Source organism: Orbicella franksi, chromosome 11 (genome assembly GCF_964199315.1).
Source record: "Orbicella franksi chromosome 11, jaOrbFran1.1, whole genome shotgun sequence".
NCBI lineage: Eukaryota > Metazoa > Cnidaria > Anthozoa > Scleractinia > Merulinidae > Orbicella > Orbicella franksi.
The window spans coordinates 16,294,258-16,308,756 of NC_138155.1; the positions used below are offsets into that span (position 1 = coordinate 16,294,258).

At 38.1% G+C, this 14,499-nt stretch overlaps 3 protein-coding genes across 9 annotated transcripts in view; 2 read left to right on the top strand and 1 right to left on the bottom strand.

Annotated features, from left to right (window-relative positions):
* Positions 1–14,499, top strand: part of LOC145503082 (sacsin-like) — a 166,242-nt gene that overhangs the window by 121,542 nt on the left and 30,201 nt on the right. For all 7 annotated transcript variants that reach the window (XM_081482515.1, XM_081482511.1, XM_081482514.1 and 4 more), the window contains exon 2: positions 424–470. In XM_081482515.1, the coding sequence (XP_081338641.1) occupies positions 467–470 (4 nt within the window). In that variant the 5' untranslated portion in view covers positions 424–466. The remainder of the gene's footprint in view (positions 1–423; positions 471–14,499) is intronic.
* On the top strand, positions 4,342–5,151 carry LOC145503117 (protein CFDP2-like). Its single transcript, XM_081482562.1, has one exon. It carries the CDS (start codon positions 4,342–4,344, stop codon positions 5,149–5,151), a length of 810 nt encoding a protein of 269 aa, XP_081338688.1.
* On the bottom strand, positions 7,727–13,084 carry LOC145503327 (uncharacterized). The gene is made up of 4 exons (XM_081482805.1): positions 13,004–13,084; positions 9,645–9,852; positions 8,646–8,907; positions 7,727–8,350 (listed from the first exon to the last, which is right to left on the bottom strand). The coding sequence occupies exons 1-4, from the start codon at positions 13,082–13,084 to the stop codon at positions 8,131–8,133; spliced, it is 771 nt and encodes a 256-aa protein (XP_081338931.1). The 3' UTR covers positions 7,727–8,130.

Below are 14,499 nucleotides of genomic sequence, written 5' to 3' on the forward strand. Positions count from 1 at the left end.
CACGTTTTATACCGTCCTTGCAAGTCTTTTGGAAGTCTGCCCCACAGTCTCAGAAAAATAGGAGGGAGCTAACAAAGGTAGTTGCGAGCGACATTGTAAATATTCTCCACTTGTACTCTTTCAGCTTTAAAACGAATGAGGTGATCTCAACAAGAATCGTCAACATTTCGTTCGGTTGGCAGGCCTCAGTATCTACTGGTGGTGTTGAGAAAGAAAACAATCAGTGGTTATTTTGGACTGTTATTTTAACATTTTTGCTTAAGTTTAAAGTCTAATTTTTGTTAAAGGACGTGCTGGGTTTAGATCGAGCAAGTAAGTTTGATCAGTTGTTGATTAAGAAATGTAATTTCCAGTTAAATATATTTTAGAATGCTTATGCATTCAGTTAAGCCTCTGGTTAATCTGCAATCTTTGCCCCAACAGAAGAAGTATTCATGAGAGCGGCTAGGCACATGCATCACTGAAAATGAGTGAGTAGCTATTTTGCACTCTATATTTTTTTATTACATCCCATTTAGATTGTCTTCTTGTTACTGTTTGTGTATAGGAACACCTCTTAATAAGAGGACTCACGTCACAATCCCTGTTCTCAGACCCAATTCTTTTTAGCATCATTGTTTATCCGTATCCCATATGACATATTACAATATTGTAGCACTCTTATCTTGACTTCTGTTACCTTTCATTGAGCTGTACTATAGCTTCATTCTTTTCTTCTCTGTATCTTTCAATTTTATTTCTTACTCCTTTACTCTATCTTCAATCAAAATCATCAAAACTTGTTGTTTTGTTCAGTACACTGTGAACTGTCTTTCCTTTTCTAACCCAATGCATATTTTGTTTTATTTCATTCACTAAATTTGAAAGGTAAAGATTTTCTTTTATATTAATTCTCTGATATTTTTTGTTTTTAATGCACTATAATCTTCTGATTTCCATTACTTTGTTACGCTCTTTGATTTCATAATTCTTCTGTGTTATTACTGACCACTAGATGGGCTTAACCTCTGAGTAATATTGCATTATTTGTTTACAGATGAACTTTATTCCCTCTTCTTGTAATTGTCCTCTTGTAATCTTTTCTGTAGTGTTATTTTCTCTTCTTTCCAGAACTATTCTATTCTATTCTATATGTTATGCTATTCTATTGTGCGCTATCAGTTGTATTCTATTCTACTATGCTATGCTATTCTATTCCTTTCTATTATATGCTATTCTCTTCTATTCTATGCTTTTCTATGCTATTCCATTTTGTTCTATTCTGTTCTGCTTTGCCTTTTTGTCTTGTCATGGTCTTTTCTGTGCTGTTTTTTTTTTTTACTTATTTGCTGTACTATTCTATTCTAATCTATTCTACCCTTGTGAAAATCCTCACAGGATCTTTGAAGATTTTCAAGGACCTGACAAAGATCCTTAAAGATAGGGATCTTTTAAGGATCTTTTAAGGATCTTTTAAAGATCTTTGAAAGATATTCAAAGCTATCTTTGATGTAAAGATCTTTCAAGGATCTTTGCTAAGATCCTTCAAGATCTTTGAGGTTCAGTGAAGATCTTTCAAAGATCTTTGAAGAATCTTTTGAAGGATCTTGCAAAGATCTTTGCTAGGCTTCAAGATCTTCAAGGATTTGATCAAGATCTTGCAAAGATCCTTGGTAAGATCCTTAAATAGGATCTTTGCTAGGATCCTTCCAGATCCTTGAGGATTCTACGAGGATCTTTCAAAGATCTTTAAGGAATCTTTTGAAGGATCTTGCAAAGATCTTTGTTAAGATCCTTCAAGATCTTCAAGGATTTGATCAAGATCTTGCAATGATCCTTGGTAAGATCCTTAAACAGGATCTTTGCTAGGACCCTTCAAGATCCTCGAGGATTCAATGAGGATCTTTGAAAGATCTTTAAGGAATCTTTTGAAGGATCTTAAAAAGATCTTTGCCAAGGTCTGTCAAGATCTTCAAGGATTTGATCAAGATCTTGCAAAGATCCTTGGTAAGATTCTAACAGGACCTTTAATTTGCTAGGATCCTTCAAGATCCTTGAAGATTCAATGAGGATCTTTGAAAGTTCTTTAGGGAATTTTTTGAAGGATCTTGCAAAGATTTTTGCTAAGATCCTCCACGATATTCAAGGGTTTGGTCACAATCTTGCAAAGACCTCTCAGGTAATCTTTGCTAGGATCCTTGAAGATCTTAGATGAGTATCTTTTAAAGATCTTATAGGATTCTTTGAAGGATCTTGTAAAGTTTGTTAGACTAATTGGGTTATTCCAGAAAAAATACACCCCCCTCCCCGACGGATGGCAAGCATTTTTGACCCCCCCTCTTACTGGATTTTCCAGACCGCTAGAGCCCCCCTCCCGCCTGGATTTCCAAGCTCAAGGACCCCCCCTCGCGCCCAGATTTCCATTTTTCTTTTAAAGGCCCTAACTGGAAACAACAGGCAATAGAAAAGACATAACATTTCATCCAAAAGATCCCTTTTTATTATAATTTTAAAAGCTCGGCGAATATTGCGAATTTTGCGGGTTAAATTTCAACATTTTTTGAATCAGATTACGATATTCAAACGATCGTGTTTAACGTTTGAGTGATCTCACACTCTCCCCTAAAACACCATTTGCCTTTTTCTCTACCACAACAAATGTACAAGATAAGAAATTCGTAAGTCTTAAAAATTATGTAAATGTAAGAAAAATTACAGCGAAAAAAGTCCTTAAGGTGATTATAAATAAAAACTATAATTTCAGTTTTCGGTAACAACACGGCCTACATTGGCACGTGTTTACAAGATTGAGTTCCTGTTGTTATGACTGTTAGTGTGACATTTACTTAAGCTTATTAAGAAAGCTTTTCGAACTAGACTAATTTTAAATTTCGTTACCTTTATGGGTCTGTAGGTCAACTGGAACTCTTGCCTTTCTTTCAAGCGTTCAAGTTTTCATGTGTAGTGCTCACGTTCTGGCTTCCATAAACTTGTCTGTTACCATATCGATCGTAAGGCACGGATAATAAAGTGCCAGCAGCCTAGATAAAACTGCTTAAAATTCTTGTAGATCCAATGAGGAATCTTCAATGTGAAATACTTGAAGAACTTAACAATGCCAAAATAAGTATATTTGTTTATAAACAAGTTCTGCTCTTGTGAGGTCGTTTAGATTCCCAATTCTACAAGCAAATTCATCACCACGATTTTACAGTTACACATTGTAAGAGATAAGAAAGAAATTATACGCAAATTGTGCATATGCATGTTAGCCAGCAAAACGAGTTCTTGGGTTGCCTGAATAAAACAGTACAGTACAACTGACTCCCAACCTAAATTGTCTTTTCTTCGCATTTTTGAGGATGTTACAAAGCACAGGCGCTGGTGGCCTGGGTACCGTAAAAATGTTCCAGGCGTTGCGTGTTCAGTCAACGGTGTTTTATCCTATTGTAAAGCAGTCGTAATCCATTTATCGACGCACTCGTTCTTCATGATTGAGGTAAGAACACTATAAACTGAAAGACTACAAGATTTCCCATTGCAAAGTTCTTTTTTAAGAGGTTAAAATATATCGATCGAGGTTAAAGTTAAAAGTGACCCCCAAAGAAGAATTTTTAGGTTCAGATCCCCCCCTCCTGCCCAGATTTCCCAAGCCATCAACCCCCCCTCCCGCAAGAATTTCCAGTTTGCCATCTGTTGGGGGTGTGTGTATTTTTTCTGGAATAACCCATTTGAACAGGTGTTCAATTTAAGACTGTATATCTGCACATCAGCTTTTCAGCTGATAATTATTTAGAACACCTTAGAACTGTTTATAATAATTATTACAGTTTGCCCTTACGTTGATTTAATCCATGTCTTTTGCATTGCAAAATACGTAAAAAATTATCCATTTTATAACTTGAAAATGGCAAAGTACATGTTTGTGATAAAATGTTAAATTTTATTCTGTATTATTTGTCAGTTCAAGAGTCACAAAATTGTAACACTGTAAATTGTGATTTTATGGCAGCAAGAAACTACAACAATAATGTACAAATTCCATCAGCAATGTTCAAACAACTCCCCTGAATTAGATTGCCACCTTGTTGTGGTGGGGGGGAGGGGGGGGGGGCTTGCGTGCTCCAGTGAGCCTGAGAGCTATGCTGACTGGACCTCTCGAGGTCCTGGTAGGGCCACCCATGCCAGATAGGCCGAAGGTTAGGGGCCAGACAAAGAGCAACGTGTAACTTACAGCAACGTGTCACTTACATGAATCATCTGTGCAGCACGAGCCCCCAGAATCCATGCCATGGGCAGCAGTGAATGCCGAGAGTGAAAACACCAGAAACTCTACAGGTAATAGGATTCGAATGACTGACAATGGCCAAAGCTGAAAGGAAGCCACTGTCAACGGGAGCCATCAGTGCTAAAACAACAACACTGATTGGCTTTTGGAATGTGCGAACAATGTATGAGCTAGGTAGGATGGCGCAGGTCATTGCTGAAATGAAGTGTTACAAACTTGATATCTTAGGCATAAGTGAGAGTAGATGGACAAAATCTGGGAGAATGAAGACAACAACAGGGGAGACAGTTCTCTACTCTGGGAGAGAAGATTATCTACATCACGAGGGAGTTGCAATCATCATGAAGAAAGGAATGGAAAAGTATTTAATGGAGTGGAAGCCAGTTAACAGCAGGATTATTCAAGCACGATTAAAGGGTAGGCAGACTAACTTGTCCATCATACAATGCTATGCACCTACTAATGACAGCAACGACAGAGATAAAGAAGCCTTCTATGAGCAGCTGCAAGCGACACTTGAGAACGTCCATCGTAGGGACCTCCTGCTGGTGATGGGTGACCTTAATGCTAAGGTTGGCTCAGACAACATGAATTTTGAAAGGGTAATGGGAAGAGAAGGATGTGGACTGCAGAATGACAATGGAGAGAGGCTGGTAGAATGGTGTGCATTCAATAACATGATCATTGGTGGAACTTTATTCCCGCATCGCAACATTCACAAACTCACCTGGACATCCCCAAATGGGAGGGATCAAAACCAAATAGACCATCTCATGGTTAACAGCATGTGGCGCCGCTCCCTGCTTGACGTAAGAGTAAAAAGAGGGGCTGATGTAAGCAGCGATCACCATCTTGTGACTGCAAAGGTGAGATTGAAACTCTGAGCAGCTGGACCAAACAAACACACCACCCCTAGATATGACATCAGCAGACTACAAGACCCTAGGACTAAGAAAGCCTTTGTCCTACAGCTGAGGAACAGGTTCCAAGCCCTGAGTAACATAGACGAGCGAGACAATGAAGATGAAGACGCTGTAAATCAACAGTGGATGCAAGTGAGGAACATCTTTGATGAAGCAAGTAAAACCTGCCTGGGGATGCAGAAGACTAAAAAAAAGAAAGAATGGATTACACCAGACACGTGGCAGGTTATTGAGGAAAGACATCAGCTGAAGAAGAAGAAAAATGACAGCAGATCAGCCAGACTCCGAGAGAGGTATATGGGGGCGTACACAGAAACCAACAGGCATGTCAAGAGGGAGATCCGAACCGACAAAAGGGCATATATGGAAGAGCTGGCAAAGGAAGCAGAGGAAGCGGCAAAAAAGGGAGAGCAGAGAAATGTCTATAAAGTTACTAAATTGATCTGTGGAAAATATAATGGCAGCAGAAATGCCCCCATACGAGATAAACAAGGACAGCTCCTCACCACTGAGAAAGACCAAGAAACACGTTGGGTAGAACATTTCAAGGAAGTCCTCAACAGACCAGCACCAGAAGAGGAGCCTGATATACCAGAAGCTGAGGAGGACCTATGTGTTGGCATTGGACCGCCAAAGAAAGAAGAGATCATTGCAGCCATTAATTCTCTAAAAAACCACAAGGCACCTGGCAAAGACCGCCTCAATGCTGAACTGTTCAAGGCAGACGCTGTGACCACTGCAAACATCTTGCAGCCACTTTTTAACACCATATGGGACAGAAGGAAAATCTCTGATGACTGGAATGAGGGTATCATCATCAAGATACCAAAGAAAGGAGCTCTCTCTGAATGCAGCAACTGGCATGGCATTATACTATTATCCACTCCTAGTAAGATCCTAGCGAAAGTCATCATGAAGCGCCTATCACTGGCTGTGGACCTTAAACTCTACGAGGAACAGGCAGGTTTCAGGAGAGGAAAGGGATGTATCGATCATATTTTCACGCTGAGAAATATTATTGAACAGAGTACTGAATGGCAGCGAACTCTCTATGCGAAGTTTGTAGATTTTGCCAAAGCCTTTGATAGTGTGCATCGACACAGCCTCTGGAAGATATTACGAGCGTATAGAATCCCCTCCCACCTTGCTGAGATCATCAAAAGTTTCTATGACAACTTTACCTGCTGTGTTGGCGATGGTGACATCTTATTTGAAGTCCACACTAGTGTCAGGCAGGGGTGCGTCTTGTCCACATTACTTTTCAACCTTGTTGTGGACTGGATCATGTGGTGTACCGCTGAGGATCAGATCAGGGGCTTTAGATGGACACCTTTTTCCTACTTGGAAGACCTGGATTATGCTGATGATCTTGCCTTACTATCACACACCCACAAGCACATTCAAGAGAAGACGCAACGCCTTAACACCTTTGCAAAGCAAGTTGGCCTTAACATCAGCAGCAAAAAGACTGAAATTATGGCACTGAATACTATCAACACACGACCAGTCCAGATTGATAATGAAGAGCTTCCTTACACAGACAGATTTACTTATCTCAGCAGCATTATCAGTGGAGATGGAGGAACTGACCTGCTCAGATCCAAATGTTTCTCAGTAGACATGGGACAGCACAAAGTGATAAATTTGCATGATATCCTCCTGAACATTTAAAGTCACATGGGAGGGACCTTGTTCTGGAACCATTGAAAGCAAAGCTGAATCTTCATTAACTGCCAGTACAATCAGTTTTTTGAAGTAAAACCGCGTTGGGGGCGGTGGAAGAGGCTGGAAGAGCATACTTCTGAAGGTAAACTTTAAGTTGGAGAGCAACTTCAAAGGAGTGTGACAGAGCATTCATGTAGTCCTCCTTGCTTTTTAAAGACTGCTCAAACTCATCCATCAGTACACTTGAAGTCAAATGGCTGAGGTCATCATTTGATCTTCCCGCATAAACTCTGTCGAGAAAGAAAGATTTGAAGATGTGGTTCTTTGATAACAACAGGTGAAATATTGTTAGACAAACTATATCCATACTGTTCAGACCCTGAATATTTTTAAGCAAGTAGATATTTTCACTGAAAGCAAGACTTTCTTCTTGTTTTTGTGTCCCTTGTTATGGCAAGATTGATTTTGCATTCAGTATACCAGTATGCAAGTGCATGTAGTGCTACTAAATATTTTTATGTTCAATACCTAAATTCCATCAACTGTGCTTGGATGTCCCTCAGCTTCAGTGACCGGAAATGATCACTTAAACTTACTAGAAATGTTAACTTGAGTGGACCACTGCAGTCTTTTAGAAGTTGGGAAAGATAGTTGGTATCAATTCCTCCTCTACATTGCTTGTTTTGACCTTTGCAGTTGACTGTAACAATTCTATGAATTTTTGACTTGTCGGAAGGAAGAAGAATAGCAGGTACACTTTGGTGAATGTCCAACAGATATATGATGCCATGTGTGTAGCAAGGGAAAGTTTCATGTTAGTACCTCGCAGTCTTACAGTTTGGACATTGTGAAAGTCATCCAACAGGTAAATCATTAAGCTCTTGTCCTGTAAACAATGATCAAAATAATATCTGTCAGTATTTTTACTGTAAAATTTGCTTTTATGTGTGAATATGCATACAGTGGACTGTAGGTGGACACCTCTTTAGTGGAATCATCCACATTTTAAGTCACTGCCTTTTTACTTTTTACTTTTTACTTGTATCTTTTCTGGCAGAACACCATCAGACCTGTGTAGTAACTCACTGATTTCATTTGAAACAATAAATTTAGTAATATTTACAATCATTTCATTGACTAATATGATTTTCTATCTTACAATAACCTAGTATTTCCTTCTTGGTCTACTGTTTTGCTAGCCTATCCATATGTATTCAAAAGACTGTTCAACTAACTGGACAAGTTTTTAATTTACAGTACTTAAAGTTATAGCTTTCAAATTTTAAACCACTTTAAACTCACTTGAAGTGCATTTGAAATCTGAAGGTTTACAAACATTGGCTGGTCCCTGAGGAGCCTGCTTTTTTGACCATCCACATCCCTTGGGTTTGTGCTGAAACCTAAAATTCTTCCAGAATTGATAACATCTCTGGATGCCCCATGTTGCTGGATAAATAATCCCTCTTCTCTTTGAGGTGTATTTGTTTTCTGAGATCTATAAAAAGAATTATATTATTGCAAGTTAGGTCACTGGAACCACTTTTATGTCCTTACTTTTCAAAGGGTTAAATGTGAAGAAAGGTAAAACATCTACTGTAGTTATCTTACTTTGTTATAATTATAATAGAACTGACATTTATATTGGGGTAAAGCTGTATCTGCTGTTCTAGTTAAGAAACATGCAGTAATTAATTAAACAGACTTTTTAAACTGAGTGACCTTATGGTCTTTCAAGGAGACTTGTATTTTAAATACATGTACTTAAATAAAGACCAAAAAGGGCAAAGTACCTGAAATATGCTATTATGTGCAACAAAACAACAGTTCTTTTTTCCTGTAATACACAGTGTTCTTCACTCAATCTTGGATCTTCCCAAAGAATAGACTGCAAAATGACATTGAAAAGACCAGGAGCACTTTTGTCTGCAAACTCTTTTATCTGTCCAGGATCATAAAGTGGTACAGCATCACTGCTTTCATAATGATGTTGCAAGGATATCTGAAATTTTCCGATCAGCTGGTCAAATGAATTTTCTGAAAATGAAAGAAAATGTAAATATTTATTTTAATTATTGAAATAAATTATTGAAATAACTTTATTTATTTCATTTATTTATAAATATTTGATTCCCTGCTTGTGTCAATCACTGTCATGTGGTGGTCTTAAGACATCCTCTTACTTACTGGATTGCACAAGTACAATACCTGTATCAGAAATATAATCTTGAAAGGGTGTCTGTTACCCTTACTGGTCACCTGAACAACATTACAGTCTGTTATGTTGATTGTTAACTAAGACACTAGTCAATAATTATCAGTTTTTCAAATCATTTACAGGATATGACTTGAATACTTGTGAAAAAATAGTTTGTAGCAAGTCTGACGCAGCATTGTTTTTGGCCAAGAGACTCTTCAGAAACCTCTTCCACATCATTGCCAAAACAATTAAATCTAACCTTCTCATTAGTGCTTTTTGATGACTTCAACTCAATGATGAAATGTATGATATTGTATTGCTAGTCTGCCAATGGACCATGTGCAATACATGTAAATAATGATGATCTGTTTGAACGAGTTTTGGTGGTGGTGTTATTGCAGTGTGCCATGGATTATCATGATGTCAATTAATTATCCTTCAAAATACTTGTATCTTGTATGACTTGTATGTATCTTTACATTTCAGGTAAGTGATACTAACCTGATAGTTGGGTAAAGTCATGGATTACTTTTGCCATCCTGTTCCAAACTGTTTTATCCACTATAACTTCACCATAGCCATTTATTTTTACCACCCCAAATGATGTTTATTTCCACCATGGATGTTTGCTGGCTTTTTGGGTACTGCAAGTCTATTCCACAAGCCTCTTCTGGAAATTTAAGTCTTTGGAACAGCAATTGGAAGTGGTTCTGAACTTTTTGGAGGCCTTCACTACTGCTGTGTTGCTGCTTTAAGTTCTTGTCTAGTCTTAAAATTGGTGAGCGAGTAAACCGCAAGATCTAAATGAAAAAAGAAAGAAATACACATATTAGTGATGAGTTTGTTTGTATCCAGATACTGAAAATTGGATGTCCAAAAAACACATCCCCTCACTAAATGAAAAATGGAGTAGGTGAATTTTTGTTGTTGTTTTTTTTTCAAAAAGTGGGTGTCCATAGGATTCCTGGACACCCCTCTAACTGAATCCTCAGAGTGGAGACAACAGTGGAGTACTACATAATTTCAATAAGTATATGTGATGTGTAATTATATAATTTCAGACAAAATTATTTTGTTCAATTTTAGGGGTTTGGTCTTACCACTACTTACTATGGTCTTAGAAAAAAGAAGTTCGTCAAGTGGCATAAAGTGCTTGTTTTGCGGTCTGTAAAATTATTATTTTCCTTTAAATTCGTTTGGCCATTAATTTTTCAAAATAATATTTCCCAACTTCTGTGACTACCTTTTTCTTTCCAAAATATACCAATTTTAGACTGAACCACCTGAGGAAGCATTTTGCTACCTGCACCCCAACAATGAATTTCAGTGAAGCAATTGACCGTACTGTACTGTTGTCAAGAGGAGTAAAATAAAAAATAGTAGAGATAATTTTTATATAAATACCTTTTGAAGTTTGTCATGTGAGGTTTGTTTATTTCCATCCTAGTAGAGAACCATACATGCGTAAGACTTGAGATCATTTAACACGAAATATAATCAACTATTTAATGTAAAATGAATTTTTAGGTATCGTGTCTATTTCGCCACAAATTTTACAAAGTTTGATACAAACAACTTGTTTATTGTTGCAACAAAAATCTTTGAAATCTTTGAAAGAGGGGCTAGGAGATTCCGAAAATTTTTGCAGCAATCCAAGGCAGTGTGAACCTGCGTGTCAATTATAATTAAGCGATGGCTAATTAACTGGCCTGTTCAGTAGTTCGTAACACCGGTAGCATGTAGTCAGGATGCGAGGTAAATCTTGTTTCTTTGTCTACTCTGGCCCAGCATTTGTAGCACTACCGTGTACCAGGCTTGTACCCATGACATGTCACTCCTATGGCATCCAGGACAGCAAAAAGTCTCGCAGGAATTCGCTGTTTCCTGAGGCCTCGCGAATGGTCTTCTCTTGGAACAGAGCACCTGTTGTTGCTCCTCCAAATTTTGTCCATATGGACACAGCAAACTGTTGAGCCCACTTGGAGTTGGGCAGCTCTGGCTAAATCTTCAGACAGAAAATATTTTTTGCCTGCACATTTACAGCTGCTTTTGTCGGCTTTTCCACATTTTTCTGCGGAGGAACTGCACAACAAAACCAGCGCAACAAGGAGAACTACGTGGAAAAAAATTGTTCTTGTAGAGCGCAAACGCGCCTGAAATTCTCTCATATTTTGTTGTTGGTGCAAGCGCTTGAAACTAAAAAGAAAAATGAACTTTTTAACGAGAGAAACCTTTCCCCTACTTTCTTCTGCTAACTCTTACTTTTAGTTTTCAAACTTTGCGGTACGGGATTTTATCTTGTTTACATTGGATTTTAATACGTAACCAGAAATGTGTAATTGACGGGAAGCTCAAATTTGTACTCATGTGCAGTGCATTTTACTGCGGTGTTGTCAATACTTGTGTCGGACACAAATAAACTTTTTAAGTTTGACTTTGACAGACAGCTGAATCCTTGTTAAAATATTGGAACCAAATTGCTTGCCATGGCTATCAAACTGCAAAATAGAAAAGACTACAGCAGTGCAGCTGCTATTTTCCTTATTTATTCAATTTTCAACAATAGAAATTAGATCAGTCTTTTCTCACGTAAAGTTAATGATTAGTTGACTAAAATGAGTGGAAAAAAATTTGGGGTGCCCGAGCTCATTAGTGAGTTATAGCCATCTTTCAACTGACAGAACTCAATATCAAAGCAAATCCGCCATGCTTTCAATGTGCGCGTGCACGAACTCTTCTGTCTCTTCCACGCCCTGTCCACAGGTATCCGTCTTCTTGTGACAACTCTAAAGTTTGTTCCTGTTCTTGCTTGGCTAGCAACTTTAAACACTTTTCCGCATTCTCCCCTCTTGTCAGCAGTAAACAGTTTATGGATGTTTACCTCGAAATGGCAAAGATGATAGCCTTTGGCGATGCACCTTATATTCAGTAAAGCCTCTTCCTGGACTTCTTGCGTAGACATATATAATGACACAGAAAGGCAATGACAGGCAAGTGAGTAATTTGAGTACATGTGTAATGGGATATATTCTTTGCGTTGAGAAGACTGGGTTGGAATTATTTTAACAATTTTGGCCCTTGGGCTTCCTAAAAATGGCGGATGATCGGACAGGTTCGAGGTTGCAGCTGTGCCAATTGATAGCAATCGATGAACGGTTTTTGTTTGGTTATCGATTGATCGTCGATTGACCGATACCAATCGATACCAATTTACTAATTTTATCGATTAGTTTTTCGATCATCGATTTCCATCTATTGCATACCTCTGGATCTCTTCTTCAGACAAATGATGTCTGCCAATCGTGTCTTAATACCTTCCAGCCTGTGCCTGGCCTATAAAGTCACTGAAGCAGAGTAAAAAGCCAAATTTGAACATGCCAGGCACAAGATGATAAATTATTAATAATAGAATTTCTGCTGAAAAACAGTGGATCTTTCTTTAAAAATGTCAAGCAATTTCAATTATTGTTTTCACTTTGTACAGTACTGTGCAAAAAGAATGCAAACGAATTTCCTCGAAATTCGGCTATTGTTCCCGCGAAATATCGTAGAAATTTCGAGCGAAGAATCGTGATTTATCGGGCGATATTTCGAAGAAAATTCGTTGAGCGACACGAAAATTCGCTAATCTAAGAACGGTATTTCGATGAGATTTCACCAGAAATGAAACGAAAATTCGCGTAGCGAAACGAAAAATCACAATCCCGAAACGATATTTCGTTGATTGTCGGTAAGCGTATGGTATTTATGAATGAATGGAACTGACAACTGTACACACAGCCCTTCGATGACCTTCAAAACAATTAAGCTTAAGCAATTAAGCTGAGTGTCAACACAACCCGAATGAAACTATTCAAAAGAATTCACAAGATATTTCAAAAACCTACAAGCTTAACGTTTATTCGATCAATAGTTTGTGTATGAAGAGATACAACAGTGTGATGCCCTTACCAGTTCGACTGTCAATAACGTTCTATCTAAGCTTACATTCTCCTCTGTCGTGAAGTCCTTCGACTTTCCTTTGCCGTTCATCATTCACAAACAACTCAACATGTCGAGTCTCCTGTCGAGGCGTGGTGTTAACCTCCACTGCCGTAAAATGAATGCCTAGCGTGCGCCGGTAACGTCAAGAAATGCGCCCTCGAATTCCCTCATGGACTAACGCCATTTTGGATTTCATTCCATTGTTTGCCCTCCATATAAGGAAGGTAGGTCCCAGTCTTCAGTGAGTTGTGTGTGTGTTTGTAACAGGCGAACGAGACGTACATGTATTGGGATGAAACAAAAACTTAACTTTTCCAGTTCAGACGTCTTTAAGTGTACACTAGTTCATGTCTACGAGCTATTTAATTTAAAAGGGGGTTTTATGTAGGTGATGAAAGGCAAGTTATTGGTTATAATCATTCAAAGTAGTCGCTTTGTGAGTCACTGCGCGAGTGAAAGTGCACAAAAGAAACCGCTTTTTGAAGTTTCTGTTTGCATGAAGATAAATTGTCTACATTCTTCGGCTTTTTCTTTGCCGAGTAAAGTTTTATCAAAAAATGGTTAAATTGTGATACAAACTAAACACAGGGTAGAGACGGCATTACCGCATTGTATTGACGGCTAGTTGGGAGAAAATATATCCTGGCGGGGCCCAACAGGAGAATATATTTTCTACCAACTAGCCGTCAATATAATGTGGTAATTACATTATAATGACGAAACATGGATTTTAATCTTGTCTATTTATTGCCAAATACAAATACAAATACAAGAATAGAACAGCAAAAGTGAAAAAAAAAAAAAGATTCCCAAACCTAGATCTATAGAAACATTGTGCCTATTGTTGAGAGGTAAAAAAAAATGCCTAAGCTTGTCTATTTTTGTTTCTGGTGTTTTGGCATCTCTTGCCGATGCTAACTTTGCAAGTTTCCCACATCCTGTTCAGCTCCCCAGAATTTCGGCACTGGTATCCGAATGTCTGCACAACTTCCGCTGGAAAAAAAGAGAAACTATGAATAAGTTTTGTGAAAATTCTCCATCCTTAACCATCCTTGTTCCTTTATGGTTTATTATTATCTCTTTGGTGTCTTTTTATCTTCAATTTACTTAATTTTCAGGTTTCTTTCAGTGAAATGGAAATTTTGTACCCGGCCAAAATAACTCAAAACACCGCGACTGAGCTCCTTTAAGTATATTTAGGTCATGATAAGACAAACGTAATGTTATGTTGTTTTTTTCTTTTAAAATACGGTATATTCAAGTTCATAACAGTATGTTTTAGCAGCCTAAACATACTTTGTTTTGTTGTCAGAGACCGGCGTTTTCAATATGTCAACTAAGCTTACCCTTTATCGCAGCTATAATCTTCTGGTCAAGAGCATCAAAGTCTTTTGTGCCGTGGACGGTAGAGCGCATTAAGACGTCCTTTGAAAACAGCTTATCCACCAAGCGTAAAACCAGTT